This window comes from Brassica napus, chromosome C9 (genome assembly GCF_020379485.1).
Source record: "Brassica napus cultivar Da-Ae chromosome C9, Da-Ae, whole genome shotgun sequence".
Taxonomy (NCBI): domain Eukaryota; kingdom Viridiplantae; phylum Streptophyta; class Magnoliopsida; order Brassicales; family Brassicaceae; genus Brassica; species Brassica napus.
In genome coordinates this window covers 49,138,951-49,155,172 of record NC_063452.1, presented here as the reverse complement: position 1 = coordinate 49,155,172, position 16,222 = coordinate 49,138,951, and the positions used below count along the sequence as shown (strand labels likewise).

The following is a 16,222-nucleotide window of genomic DNA, read 5'->3' as shown; positions in this document are numbered from 1 at the left end:
ACCAAACCACGTTTCCAGTAACTCATTAACCAAGATATCAGGATCTATCTCAGCATATTGTATACTAAATGCTTGCAGATTAATCAACTAATGTTATGGACAAATAGACAAAGGTACAAAATCATGTTCTTGAAATAAAGACAAGGCTATAAAACAGGTCAAACTCAAACAACTCCTATGTTTCAGGAACAGTAGTTAGTACTAAAGAATAACTCGGTGAGAGTGCAATGGCCATTGTTATCTACTTATCTGATACGTGGGGTATTAAGGTCCATTAAGATATGAGTTTGGGCCTCATTATTATGTCAATTAACCTAGGTAGTCATGAGTAGTATAAAGAACTAGATTGTGGATCCGCGCGCCCGCGCGGGTGTATGTTATAAAGTATTATATGTTTAACATTTTTTTTAGACTATTATATTTTTTTAGAGTTTTGAGATTGAGGTATTTTGTTCAGTTTGTGCTGTGTCCAATTATAAAGCATGCTGTTGTTGAAATAATCATTTTATGTGGTAATGTAAACTTTAAAGTGTTGAAATATTTAAGTACAGTATAACATCTTTAAATTAATACTCTATAAATTAATATACACTAAAAATCTCTATAAAATAATATAATTTTATAGTCCCAAATTGAGTTTTTGGTTCAATTAGTATATCGATAAATTAATATCTCTATAAATTAATTAAAAAAATTATAGTTTTGGTGTAGTCCCAACATTATTAATTTATAGAGGTTTCACTGTTATAAGATTAGATAGTGTGTGTTTTATTAAATTTTACTAAAACATGGTGATTTTACTAATATTCAAAAGATATAATTATATATTCTTTAAACATTAATAATAAAAACAATTGGAAATTTTGAATATATATATATATATATATATAGTTATGGTAATTCTAATTTGGAAGCCCAAGACAAAGTAATTGACTAATTGGGCCACTTTAGTAAAGGAAGAGACAGAGTAATTGAATAATGGATAATTACATGATCAAAACTATTTCCTATTATATTGTATAGCCCAATTTATGCATTATATTAAAAAAAATTAAACGTGGACCATTTTATAAATATCGAAGCCCATCCTTTTTTTTCCGCGAAACCAAAAAAAAAAAACTTTGCCTTCGAGGACTTTTCTGTTTCCAACCAAAACCAAGATCGATCTTTCATATCTCTTTCTCCGTGTCTGCATGTTATTGTTGCTGTCGTTTTTGGGTAATAAGTTATCACTGAAACGATGATTGAAGATAGATCTATTGATAACTACATCCGATCTGTGCTATCCAGGTTCGAAATTAGGTTAATTTTTTTTCGATTACTTAAGATCAAAAGATACCTTCTCTGTTATGAATCTCTTAAACATAATCTAAAGTTTGGAGAGTAAATCCCATCTATAGGATAGCACATATCCCCTCCCATGTTTAATCATGAAGAGGAAACATCGTGCGCTGCTCAATTTGGCAAAAGATTATATAGGCATGATATATTAATAAAGGAGATCAAACACTTTTTTCTCAGAAACGGAGCGACAGAGGACATAACTGAGATATAGAAAAGCTGAAGCAGAGTCATGGTGAAGCAAAGAGAAAATGGAAACATCTGGAGTAGATTAGATAGCTAAGAGAGGACACAACACAGTTGTTATCTGGTAAGTTTGTTAAATTATATCAACATTGCGTGCTGGTCAAATATTATGCTAATAACACTTTAAAACGTATCCCATGGTGATGAACGTGGAGAGAACCAAGTACCAGTAACCAAGTTGCAAAAGAAGACCACAACTTCGACGGGACGAAGCACTTATAACACGGTTAGTAATAATCTAATATATTTTAACCATAAGATTGAAGAACTCTGGCTTTAGAATAGATTGAAGAACCCTGGCTTTAACACAGTGTAGAATATGTTATTAGATTGAAGAACCCTGGCTTTAGAATAGAAGTTTGATTTTTACTTGCTTCACTGATGCATAAATGAGTGTATGTTAATGATAGTCTTATATAACACATGTTTAAAGTCGAGATGGTGTTAAATAACATAAAAGTATTCATAGATTTGTAGAAATCCATCGCATAGGAATCTTATTGAAATGAATTATTGGAAAGAAAAAAAACAAATGTTCTTCGCATACATTAAAAAAAATTGTGAACCAGCAAGCAATCTTCTACCAGAATTAACATCCAAACCAGTTTGAAATCTGCAAATATGAAAAGTTGAAATTTAATTAAATACAAAAAAAAACACACATAGCAAACATAAAGTGAAAAATCTAGTCGTTTATTTCTTGGTGTTTGTGGTGAAAACTTGCTTATTTGTTGATAAAGAGGAATTGTATAGTTTGGAACATGGTGGTTTTCAATGGTTTCGAACAGTATGTAGTAAATAGAACTTAATGGAATAGGCTGTTTTGAGATGGGAAGAGAATTACTCGGACTCCTTGAAAGATTGGGCATATCATCTAATGGTGTTGTTATATTTGTTTTGGCAGTGTCGGAATCGGTTCTTTTGTCTCCTCTTTTCGTGATCATGATTTGAGAAAGACGATGTAGAAATCAAACCATGTGTGACGATAAGCCTGGAGAAATGGGGCAAGATTGAGACTGGTCACGATGAGAACTCTCTATTTTTGAGGTAATCTCGTATTTTCGGTTCAAAATTATAGATTGACAATATATGGTTAGCTTGAATTTAGGAAAATGGTTAATATTAGTATGTATATTTAGGCATGTTGATATATTTATACAGTTGTTACAATTAATTGTTATACCTCTTCATACTGTAACAAATAGATACTTATGATCAATTATTTCTGTTAAAAAAAAAGGGTGCATTTCAATCCAAAATAACTGGTTGATATAACTATGAATCAATCGTTTTTTTCTTTGCAGTCACATATGTTAAGATGATATGAAGAGATGTCAACTGTCCTGAAGTTTATTGGTTTGTGAAAGGAGCTAAATCTGTAACAGAATCAGCCATTAATATTCGACCAAACAGGTAAGTTCTTTTATGAACTCATTACTTTGGTGTTAGTTATCTCCTTTAGTTTCGACAGTTTAGAACTATATGAGTTGATTGGTTAGTTAGGCTGTAGTGTGTAGTTAATAAAATTGTTTAGAATATTAAATAAATTAGATTTTCCGGTTTGATCCAAAGAAACAAATTTAAAAAAAAACAACCTTCTTATTGAAATCAAATATTAAAATAAGTAACATAACAAAATAGAACCAAAGAAAACAGAAAACTATGGAAAACCAGAAAAAATCATACTAAAAACGTTTTAGAAAAAATTGAAGGGGAGAACTTGTTGAAACTCTTCAGATTACTCAGTTTTGGTCTTTTCCTGTTTGATCATCTTGGTGCACAGTTTCTTGGAAGTAGATGAATGGTCATTTAGATCCGCATCATCTTCTTTGCGCTTTGAAAAGGGAGTTTTAGGATCTTCTGGTGAACTTGATTCCAACATCAATACCTAAAATCAGTAAAAGCCATAAATTGTTTTTGATAAAACACAACACAACACAATCTAAACACTTATAAAGATAAAACACAACACAAATTAATCTAATAAACTTACATCACCAGATGACATGGTAGATGAAGATGTTCCAACCTCAGTCACTGCATCAGAATTGGTATCAATACTTAGAACTTTATCTCCAGAACAAACCTCTAAAACCATGAAGGTGCCTGATCCATTGGTGACATTTTCGGAGCCAAAAGACAGCCCAAAACAGAAAGACTTTCCCACCAAACTAAGGATTGGTTCTGGTAGTATCTCTGGATCTTCAATCTTTTATTCAATTAAAAAATCTATGAGATTAAAAATATGTATTATCCACAGTCAACAATATTAAACAAACTTACTTCTGCATATGAGCCATCCCATAGGGCTTCAGCTGTATGGCCAATGATGGAATTTGCAACAGAGCCTAGTAACATTAAATTACATGTGTCTGTGTCATCTTTCACCACAAGATGAAGCTTGAACCTAATTAAAAACACAAGAACATATAAAAAAAAGTACAGGAGATATTAAAATGTAAACGTGGGTCTTACAACTTACTTGGGTCCAACATTAGTGATATTAGCATTACAAACTTCACAGCGGAACATTGGTTTGTCAAGTTTTGTCATGTTTTCATAATCAATCTTTGGGAGCTTAATGACACGTTTACTGTGACGGTTACAACCAATGTAAAACCATGCCCAATCAGTGTCTATTGCTTCAATAGTGCAAATGATCTTACAAATCTCCACCTGCACATATATTTTTTCAACAGATAAGTTTTTTTCACGCATAAAAGTAATAAGCAAAATCATTCAAAACGCTAAAACTAATAAGTTTGAACCTGATTTCCGTCAATGATTTCAGAAATAGACCTGATCTCAGCATCATTCCAGTCATAAGTTATGCGTTTACGATCCTTCTTTCCATTAGATTTATCAAAAGGAGCAAGTTGTAAATGATGATCAGATAGCCTAAAACAAATATAAATCCATAATAATCATTCACTCATGTGTTTATGTAAACAATATAAACTAAAAATCGAAGTCACTCACCTTTCTGTTAACTCCAAAACTTCAGGTTCTGTTGGATTAAGGTACATGCGTGATGCATCGAAGGCGTTTGTGATTTGAACCTCTCCTAGTACATATAAAAATTTACAGTTAAAATCAAATAGAGTAAATAGTATGAGATAATTCTGAAGAACCAAGTTACCTCTGAAGAAGTTGATTTTGGCAAACCTTATCAAACAAATAATAGTTCGATCTTTGCACTCATCAATGAAAGCTTCTATTTGCTCAGCATAAGATCCCCAAAGGCAACATGCAAGATCGTTTCCTCTGTAAAGTTAGAGTTTAGTTAATAATGAACTGAAATCTCTTGAATGTTATGTGAAAGTTAAAATTCATGAGAACTTACTGTGAGTCAATTAGCCTAAATTCGACCCTTTTCCTGTCTTCTCCTTGTGCTTTGACGGTTTGAACATTTCCAAGTTCATGAACTCTCCCAATCACATCTAACGGAAAACCAAAATAATAAATAAAGTTTTCCAAATAGTATAAATACATCTTGCACAAAAACGATATGTAGACAATTATGTTAAGAAATGAAAAACGTAGTACCTATAAGGTATGGAACCTCTTTGCTTTTGCTTGTGGCCTTTTGAATGTCTTCATAATTGGCAAGAGAGAGGAAGAGACGGTCATCAGTTAAATCGGAGCCTCGTACCATAGTTTCATCGGATATACTCATCTTGTATTTGTGGCTTGTTGTTTTATATTTGCCTCCGGCTGGAGTCATTTGCATATTTTCAATGACTCCCCATTTTCCTAGTCGGAGCTCACGTTGAACACGGTACATGAGTGTTCGTTTGCAAGAGGCTTGGATTTTGTTTCCCTAACAAACATAAAAATTGTAAAATTAGTCCATGTTCTTAAATCAAAACCAATTATAAATGACAAACGTTTTGAAATTGTGACTTACCCACTGGTCTGCTAAAACCATTTCAAATGTATCACCAAAAGGAGTGTTCTGCCTCCAAGAATGTAAGCACTTGACCTGAACTCGCCAGTGATTCTTAAAAGGACGAAGTTTTGTGAGAGGATGAAAAGTAGTCATTGTCGATATTTTAATAGAAAGTGCGTAGACTGATATGGTTTTGATGTTATTGGGGCAAATATATATAGCGGTATCTTAAATTAGGGTTTACATTAGGGATGCACGCCGTAAAATAATCAATGATCGTGGTAGTTGTGATTATTTCCTATTAGATATCGAATATACAAACCAATTTTTATTTCCAAATTGTATGAGGTTGTTTGAAAGCTAGCGTAATAATAGGAATATTTGTTTTTAATAATTTTATTTAGCGTGATTCGAAATATTGAAATCAAAACAGAATATTTTGCTAGTAATGTGAATGATATGATAATGTAATTGTTAGGATGAATCACTAAGATATAGGAATAAATCGTGGGAGGTAAAAAAATTTTAGGCAATTCATTAACTATGTGAGTTATGATATCGATTAATTGTGGGACGCACGGTTAACCTTTGGGAATCAAAAGTCGGGTTGGTTTATTAAAAAAACAATCGTTGGTTTTGGTACAATTTAAATCAAAACTCGGTGTTTTAAAAGAGTGGCATAAGGATGTAATATTTGTGGAAAACTCAGAGCTATTTCTAAAATGTACTCTTGTTTTAATAGATTAGATGTGTGAGCTTCATTAATAGTCTCTGAAGTTTGTAATCAGTTTTATCATCAACTAGGGGAGACCCCCTTTGCGGTCAATCAAAAGCCTTGCCAATACTCTTCTGCTCTTAAGATGCTACATCTTCAGGCAGTCTATCGAATATTACAATATATCAAAGGGACGTTGGCCAAGGTCTTTTCTATTCTACTTCTGCGGATTTGACTTTAAAGGGCTTTGCTGATGCTGATTGGTCCTCTTGCCGTGATAGTAAATAATCAACAATAGGCTTGTCTGTGTTTCTTGGAGATTCGCTGATCTCATGGAGGTCAAAGAAGCAGGATACAATATCATGTTCTTCTGCAGAAGCAGAGTACTGATCTTTGTCTCAAGCTGTGAAGGAAATGGTTTGGCTGATCAATGACTTGAAGGTTCCTCGGTTGCAAGAACGTATATTGTTCTCTGATAGTACAGCCACCATTTACATAGCTACTAACCATGTGTTCCATGAGCGAACAAAACACATTGAGAATGATTGTCATTTTATTCGAAAAAGACTTGATCAAGGTATTCTGAAGATTCTCCATGTTCGTACAAATGACCAAGTTGCTGATATTATAACTAAAACAATGTTTTCTCATCAATTTCATCATCTTATATCCAAGATGAGCCTTCATAACATTTTCGAAAGCTCATCTGAGGGGTGGGACTATTGGTACATACTCCGGTTTACTGGTTTAGATGTTAATTAGATTAATGGTTTAGTGTGCAGCTTACTATATCCCCTATATATTAATTGAGAAGCATTTGAAAAATTAGAACCTTAATTTTGTATTAATTAAAAAAAACCCCAAATCCTAGGTGGCACTTTAAATGCCTTCTAAATTCCATTTCAAAGAATTCTAGAGCATCTAATATAAAGTATAGTTTAATTCTAATGGTGTCACATTATTCCATAATTATATAACAATAGAGAACATTATATTAACCTAAAATATAGGAAGTGTGTATTCTTTCCTTAAATAAAAGCTACGGAATTACCTAATATGATTTACATATATATGGCAATTAATGATTATGAATAATAAAGATTTGATAACAATTTTTGCATCCTTCTTCATTTTTGTTTAAATTTATATTATTAAACAAAATTAAACAATCGATTTAAGCATATAATAAAAAATTAGATTTTTTCTTATATGTTATATTTTGATTTTTTTTAAAATGACTTTAAATTATAAAAATGAGGAAACCTTATATGTTATATATTTTTTTTAAAAAACGACTTTAAAATACAAAAAAAAGGACGCCTTATATGTTATATTTTTATTATATGTTAGAATTTTCTTATATGTATATTTTGATTTTTTTTTAAACGACTTTAAATTGCAAAAATGTAAGTTTTCCTTAAGTATACGACTAAAAACATTAAAATGACATGTATCAATTCGATGGTTGATTTGAAAACTTTCAAAACCATATGGAAGATAAAAGTCAAAATAATTTAACTGTGGAAACAATACTTTTCATTTTTTTCAAGAATGTGTTCGATGGAAAAAATAAGGTTTTTATGAGATAATTTGTTTAATGTCCACTATAGAACATTATATTAACCTAAAATATAAGAAGTGTGTATTATTTCCTTAAATAAAAGCTACATAATTACCTAATATGATTTATATATATATGACAATTAATGATTATGAATAATAAAGATTTGATAACAATTTTTGCATCCTTCTTCATTTTTTTAAATTTTATATTATAAAAAAAAATAAACAATCACATTAACCATATAATAAAAAAATTAGTTTTTTCTTATATGTTATATTTTGAATTTTTTAAAATGACTTTAAATTACAAAAATGAGGAAACCTTATATGTTATATTTTTTTTTAAAACGACTTTAAAATACAAAAATGAGGACCCTTTATATGTTATATTTTTATTATATGTTAGATTTTTCCTTATATGTTATATTTTGAATTTTTTAAAACGACTTTAAATTACAAAAATGTAAGTTTTCCTTAAGTATACGACTAAAAACATTAAAATGACATGTATCAATTCGATGGTTGATTTGAAAGCTTTCAAGACTATATAGAAGATAAAAGTCAAAATAATTTAACTGTGGAAACAATACTGTTCACTTTTTTCAAGAATGTATTCGATGGAAAAAAATAAGGTTTTTATGTCATAATTTTTTTAATGTCCACTAGAGAACATTATATTAACCTAAAATATAAGAAGTGTGTATTCTTTCCTTAAATAAAAGCTACAGAATTACCTAATATGATTTACATATATATGACAATTAATGATTATGAATAATAAAGATTTGATAACAATTTTTGCATCCTTTTTCATTTTTGTTTAATTTTATTTTATAAAAAATAAAAAATCGCATTAACCATATAATAAAAAAATTATATTTTTTCTTATATGTTATATTTTGAATTTTTTAAAATGACTTTAAATTACAAAAATGAGGAAACTTTATATGTTATATTTTTTTAAAATGACTTTAAAATACAAAAATGAGGACACCTTATATGTTATATTTTTCTTATATGTTAGATTTTTTCTTATATGTTATATTTTGAATTTTTTAAAACAACTTTAAATTACAAAAATGTAAGTTTTCCTTAAATATACGACTAAAAACATTAAAACGACATGTATCAGTTCGATGGTTGATTTGAAAGTTTTCAAAACCATATGTAAGATAAGAGTCAAAATAATTCAACTGTGAAAACAATATTGTTCACTTTTTCAAGAATGTGTTCGAGGAAAAAAAAAGGTTTTTATGTTATAATTTATTTAATGTCCACTAGAGAACATTATATTAATCTAAAATATAAGAAGTGTGTATTCTTTCCCTAAATAAAAGCTACGAAAATTACCTTATATGATTTACATATATATGGCAATTAATGATTATGAATAATAAAGATTTGATAACAATTTTTGCATCTTTCTTCATTTTGTTTAATTTTATATTATTAAAAAAATAAACAATCACATTAATCATATAATAAAAAAAATTAGATTTTTTCTTATATGTTATATTTTGAATTTTTTAAAATGACTTTAAATTACAAAAATGAGGAAACCTTATATGTTATTTTTTAAACGACTTTAAAATACAAAAAAGAGGACACCTTATATGTTATATTTTTCTTATATGTTAGATTTTTTCTTATATGTTATATTTTAAATTTTTTAAAACGACTTTAAATTACAAAAATGTAAGTTTTCCTTAAGTATACGACTAAAAACATTAAAATGACATGTATCAATTCGATGGTTGATTTGAAAGCTTTCAAAACCATATGGAAGATAAAAGTCAAAATAATTCAACTGTGAAAACAATACTGTTCACTTTTTTTAAGAATGTGTTCTATGGAAAAAATAAAGTTTTTATGTCATAATTTGTTTAATGTCCAATCCGATCAACCCATAATGTATTAATTATAGTTTTGTTTCATTATTTTTAATAAAAATTGATCCGATCCATCGGAAAGAAATTATATAATAACAACAAAAAATATTTTATATATATAAATAAATGATCAAATATATAAAAGAAACTATCGTAATATATACAAATAAACTCACCATGCGCAAGGCGCAGGTCTTATCCTAGTATACATTTAAATGTTCATTTCAATAATACACAAGATATTTTATAACAACATTTTTCATCATCATCTCTCTTAAGCTTGATCGTAATAGAGTGTAATAAGAACGAGGAGGTACCAGGAATTTAAGAGGGAGGGGAAGGCTTGAAAGTGTAAGGCTGAGGGCGAATGTCATAGGACCTTTCCTCTCGTCTCCATCATCCAACAGCCTTTGGATTCTCTTCGTTCCGACAATACTCCCTATCGAATTTTCTTTTAATTCATTTGTTCCATTACATCAACTTCAAACAAAGAAACACAAACTAATTGAAACTGAAAGGATATATATACCCAGGAGGAGCGGCAGTTTTTGACAAACTCGGTTCTAGAATGGCTGCACTCTTCAGGTTCAGTTTCTTCATTATTTGGTGATGTTTTTGTTCTTTGAACTATGTGCTTGGATCAAACCATGTTTTGCATATGAGGCTTATAATCACTAACTCCGCGAACCCTAGTGCCATATCCGTGAATGTTGTTATATATTACGCCTTTCAGTATTGAAGTATGGTTCCAAACCAAAAAGAGATCCTATTTTCACTATTCATGAATGAGAATTTATGAACTAACATGAGACTGGAAAAGTTAGTTTGTGGAGTAATAGCATATATGACCAGGGCGTGTCCTCTATGTATCAGACTATCGGTACAGTGTTTTGTGGTTTCGGTTCCAATATGGAATCAATGAATATAAAATCGGCCAGTTTATATGAAGATTAAGTGCTCTACAACACGGTAGAAAGAAAGAATTAACCTCTGGGTTCACCAACCAACAGGATTATGTCATTTCATATTTGATATCTTTTAAAAAATGAAACAAAATATTATCAAGTTATATTATGTTTTCAAAATAAAAAAGTAAAAAAAATAGCAGTTACAAAAAAAAGAATTAATTTTTTTTTAAACGTCGTCAGCAAAACACTAAACCCTAAATCCTAATCCCTAAACCCTAAATCCTAAACCCTAAACCCATGGGTAAACCTAAACCCTTGGGTAAATCCTAAACTCTTGGGTAAACTCTAAACCATTGGGTAAACCCTAAACCCTTGAATAAATCCTAAACTCTAAATAAAAACACTAAACCCTAAAACTCTAAACCCTAAATCATAATCCCTAAACCCTAAATCATAAACCCTAAACCCATGGGTAAACCTAAACCCTTGGGTAAACCCTAAACCCTTGGGTAAACCCTAAACCCTTGGATAAATCCTAAACTCTAAATAAAAACACTAAACCCTAAAACTCTAAACCCTAAATCCTAAACCCTAAACCCTCGAGTGTTTTAGTGTTTAGTGATTTTGATTTAGAGTTTAAAATTTATCTTAGAGTTTAAGATTTATCCTAGGGTTTAGGGTTTACCCAAGGGTTTAGGGTTTAGGATTTAGGGTTTAGGGATAGGATTTAGGGTTTAATGTTTTGCTGACGACGTTAAAAATATTTTTTTTGTAATTACTACTATTTTTATTTATTTCTTTTTACCTTTTAATTTTAAAAAGATAATATAATTTGACAATATTTTATTTCCTTTTTTAAAAGATACCGAATATAAAATGATAGAATCCTATTGGTTGGTGAACCTAGAGGTTCACCCCAGGGAGTGAACCCAAAAATAAGTCAGAAAAAAATGGGTTGTACTTCTTTTTATTCACTTATCTGTACCCTTAAACAAAATACTTAGGCTCGTCACCTTCGCTAAACTTACAAAGAGTCACAAACTAGTGAGAACTGTCAAACAAAGAACTAAAATCCTCCATGGACTTGTCTAAATGAATAGGAAATCAGTGAAAAAGAATTGAAAATACTCTAGGACTTGTCTTTTATGTAACGCTTTGTTCCTCAACGTGCTTCTGGGTCTGCTCCATCAATAACATTAGTAAGTTGGTGAATGAAAGTGATGTTGGGATATTTTTGTCCTCTCAACCTCTACCTTCACTACAAGAAAACATCGGTATTCTGACGGACATTCCGACGGAAAATGAAATCCTCGGAATTTCCCGAGGAAATTTCCCGAGGAATTTCCGAGGAAATTCCGAGGAAACCCAAAATTTGGGTTTCCTCGGAATTTCCTCGGAATATACCGACGGAATTCCGAGGAAACATCAATCCGTCGGAATATTCCGAGGAAATTCCGACGAACTAGTGATCGATCGATGTGTTTTTGGACATATACCCATCGATCGATCACATTGTTACGCTTTGGTCCATCTTAGTGATCGATCGATGCGTTTTTGGACATAAATACATCGATCGATCCGTTTATAAAAAAACATTCGAGATTTTGAAACCCCAAACACTAGTTCCTCAGAATTTCCTCGGAATATTCCGAGGAAATTCCGAGGAAATTCCGAGGAACACTTGATATCCTCGATCGATCGATGGGATAATCTCATCGATCGATCACATTGTTACGCTTTGGTCCATCTTAGTGATCGATCGATGCGTTTTTGGACATATATCCATCGATCGATCCGTTTAAAAAAAAATTGACGTTTTGAAACCCCAAACACTAGTTCCTCGGAATTTCCTCGGAATATTTCGACGGAATTCTGAGGAAGAAAAGGGTTTCCTCGGAATTCCCTCGGAATATTCCGAGGAAATTCCGAGGAAATAGGGGTTTTAAACCGAAAATAACGTTTTGCGGTTTGAATAACACCTATATAACCCTTATTAAGTGTCTTACGTTCATTATGAAGTCAAAAATTTGTTCATTATCCTATAATAAACACTTTTCCGATTGTATGAACGAAATCCCCACAACATAAGAGAAACACTTATACACTTTAATGAACGGTAAAGGGAATACTTACAATTCGTTTTGATGTTTTGAAACCCCAAACACTAGTTCCTCGGTATATTCCGAGGAAATTCCGAGGAACAATATAAATTAATAGAAATACATGCACAAGATATTCTTTTTCCTCGAATTAATGAAAATATTCCGAGGAAATTCTGACGGATATTTAAGTGGCCGTCGGAATTTCCTCGGAATATTTTCATTTAACCGGGCAAACAAGCCGCCAAATATTTCGCGAAAATTTAAATTGAAAATACTGAGGGAATTCCGACGGAAAATATCCGTCAGACCCAAGGTTTTATAAACTCGAACCGCATCTTCTTCCCCATTTCTCTCTTCTTCCCCATTTCTCTCTTCTTCCTCTCCGGCGATCTCTCTCTCCTTCCGGCGTTCTCCACCTTCTCTCGCGACGATCTCTCCGGCGAATCCTTTCCATTCCTTTACAAATCATGTAAGGACCTTATCCCACTCTCTTAGGTCCTATTTGTTAGGTTTTTAAGTAGATTTGATGATTTTAGAAGTTTTTTGATAGATTTTTGTTAGGGTGATTGGGTAGGATTGTGATTTGTTGTGTAATAGGTTTAGAATTGTGATTTGGTTGTGTTGAATTGATTTAGAACTTTTTTTATAAATTGTTTATTATTTTTGTATTTACAAAACGTTTATATAAATTCGATTTTACAAAACGTTTTTGTATATAAATTCAATTTTTGGATTTATAAAAGATGATTTCATATTTATAAAAATATTTATATTTATTAAAACTAATTTTGTATTTATTAAACATTTTTTTGATTTATAAACACTATTTTTTTATTTTTGTATTTATAAAAACTATTTTTAAATATACAAAACGTTCTTTGTATATAAATTCGTTTTTTGGATTTATAAAAGATGATTTCATATTTTAAAATTAATTTTGTATTTATAAAACATTTTTTGATTTATAAACACTATTTTATTATTTTTTGTATTTATAAATACTATTTTGTATTTATAAAAAGATGATTTCATATCTATAAAAATATTTATATTTATTAAAACTAATTTTGTATTTATAAAACATTTTTTTTATTTATAAACACTATTTTATTATTTTTTGTATTTATAAAAACTATTTTGTATTTATAAAAAGATGATTTCATATTTATAAAAATATTTATATTTATTAAAACTAATTTTGTATTTATAAAACATTTTTTTATTTATAAAAACTATTTTATTATTTTTTGTATTTTAAATATGTTTTCTATTTCAATTTTAATTTTATATTTTTGAATTTCAATTTAAAAAAATAAATTTTTTTTTGAATTTTGGAAATATTCCGAGGAAGTGTATCCCTCGGAATATTCCGACGACATATTCCTCGGAATATTCCGAGGAATTTCCGACGAAAAAAGTCCTCGGAATATTCCGAGGAAATTCATTTCCTCGGAATTCCGTCGGAAATTTCCGAGGGATTTCCGAGGAAAGATGAATTTCCGAGGATTTTTTTCGTCGGTATGTCGTCGGAATAGCGTTATTCCGACGACATACCAACGATTTTTTCCCTCAGTATGCCGCTGTTTTCTTGTAGTGCTTCTTCCCTTTGTACAGCTAACACAAGAAAACACATGTACTCATTTTCACCATTGTTGACCTGACAAAGTCTTTATATTTAGCGTATTGAATTGGGTTTGCTTGTTTATTGTCGACTAGTATCCTCCTTCTTGTTGCATGAAGCAAACACATCGACTTGTCAAAAGTCTTTTTTTTTTATTGAGTGTGTGATTTGTGTTTTGCTTATTTGTTCACCATCGAAATCCCATGCACGCCTATGTTTTCTACATCTGTTTTCTGAAGTTACTATCCCATATTTTATCCCATACCGCCCTAAATATTTATATTTATATATTTTTTTAACATTAATATATTAATATATATTATGTATCAATTGTTATTTCTGTAGTTTTCTTTATTTTTTGTACCATCTGTTCTCGTTGAAATTGTTTTATGTAATGAAATTAATATAAGCATAGTTGCGGTTGATTAAATTTGTTAATACATTGTTGAGATAGTTTTGAAAGAATGGTATGTTCAATTTTCATTTTTGGCCATGTAGATTTTTAATATGCATGTTTTAGTTTATATCATCAAATAATACTTTTCTAATGTGTTTCCAGTCGAGTCTTTTTATATTGTGTTTCTCATTTGAATTGAAGATTTATTTATGTATCATTATTGGAAGTATGGTTGAGTTTTGCTTTAAATTCATAACTTTCTGGAAAAAAAAAATTCTACATTTATTTGGTAAAATAACATTATATCTCTTGTTTATATATATCAAGAAAACAAAAAAAATAAATCTTTTGTTTGTAGTAGGTGTTTATAAATTTACAAATCGTGTATTTATGGTTTATCAAAAAAAAAATCATGTATTTATTTCACAATTGAAATGTCATGAAAAATGTAATTTTTTTATTATTTATTTTCTATTTTTGTCTTTTTTACTTTGAACTAGGTTAAGATCCGCGCCTTGCGCGGGATAAACATTATATATATAAATTCTTTTATATATTATATGTTTATAACATATTATGAAATAATAAATATATAATAATTAAAAAGTCATTATCTACTACTTATATAATTAAATTGGTGCAAACATATAAATAAATTTTATAAATCGAAAAATATTTTTTTATTTGATATGATATATAATTAAATTTAAATGATAGTAACATATATATGTTATATTTTAATATTAATATTTATTAGATGATGATTTTTACTCATATTTTTTTTATCATTTGTTTCTGTTATAGCAAAAAGTCTAAATTACTGATAACAAAATTTTCACTATGGGATTAGTGGTTTAAGTAATTTATAATATTTTAAAAAATTAAGTTGTCAATAATTTTCAAATTTTTTATCAAAAAAATGTTCAAAGTAAATTTCAAAATTAAGATATTTATATGTTTTTATATGGCATATAGTTTAATTTAAAATGATACATATATTTATATATCTTTTATTTTTGATACTTATTAAATGAGACTTTCAACTTATATTATTTTTTAATTATTTGTATCATGTCATAACAAAAGTTTTAAATCATAGATCACAAAATTTGAATGTGAAACTTTTAACAGTTTTAGTAATTTATACTCGTTTTTAAAAATTTTAAATATAATATATAAATAATTTTTTAAATTTTTATTATATAGTTAATATGATTGTTTAATTTATTTTAATAGCTTAAAATTAAACAAATATAATTATAATACACACTTATTTTTATCAAATCTTTATTATTCAAAATCATTAATTGTCTTATATACTTTAGCCACATTAGGCAATTCTGTAATCTTATTTAAGAAAATAATGAAGCACATTTAATAATGTATTTATTGTGGTTTAATAAAAAGCTTATTATATATTTAGATGGACCAACCTATTTCTCTAAGGATTCTAAGAATCATTATAGTGTTGACATGTGACTACAAACAAATGTTGCAATGCTTCTCAAATAATATACAGGGGATTTAAGTAGAATGAAATTTTTTTAAACT

General features: G+C 29.2%; 1 protein-coding gene and 1 long non-coding RNA gene across 3 annotated transcripts; one reads left to right on the top strand and one right to left on the bottom strand.

Moving 5' to 3' along the window:
• The first annotated feature begins 181 nt into the window (after positions 1-181).
• LOC125593005 lies at positions 182-3,166 on the top strand. Its single transcript, XR_007328874.1, has 4 exons — positions 182-1,290; positions 1,522-1,813; positions 2,492-2,634; positions 2,892-3,166. It is a non-coding gene; the product is annotated as an uncharacterized LOC125593005 (long non-coding RNA).
• Positions 3,167-7,046, bottom strand: LOC106426043. 2 transcript variants are annotated; one of them, XM_048768843.1, is made up of 9 exons: positions 5,495-7,046; positions 4,931-5,407; positions 4,727-4,851; positions 4,567-4,651; positions 4,356-4,485; positions 4,070-4,263; positions 3,871-3,994; positions 3,581-3,624; positions 3,167-3,475 (listed from the first exon to the last, which is right to left on the bottom strand). In XM_048768843.1, exons 2-8 carry the CDS (start codon positions 5,077-5,079, stop codon positions 3,622-3,624), a joined length of 810 nt encoding a protein of 269 aa, XP_048624800.1. In that variant the 5' UTR covers positions 5,080-5,407; positions 5,495-7,046; the 3' UTR covers positions 3,167-3,475; positions 3,581-3,621. The 2 variants fall into 2 exon arrangements, with proteins under 2 accessions (XP_048624800.1, XP_048624799.1); XM_048768842.1 differs by having other exon boundaries at positions 3,581-3,796; positions 5,495-7,040.
• Positions 7,047-16,222: the final 9,176 nt, after the last annotated feature.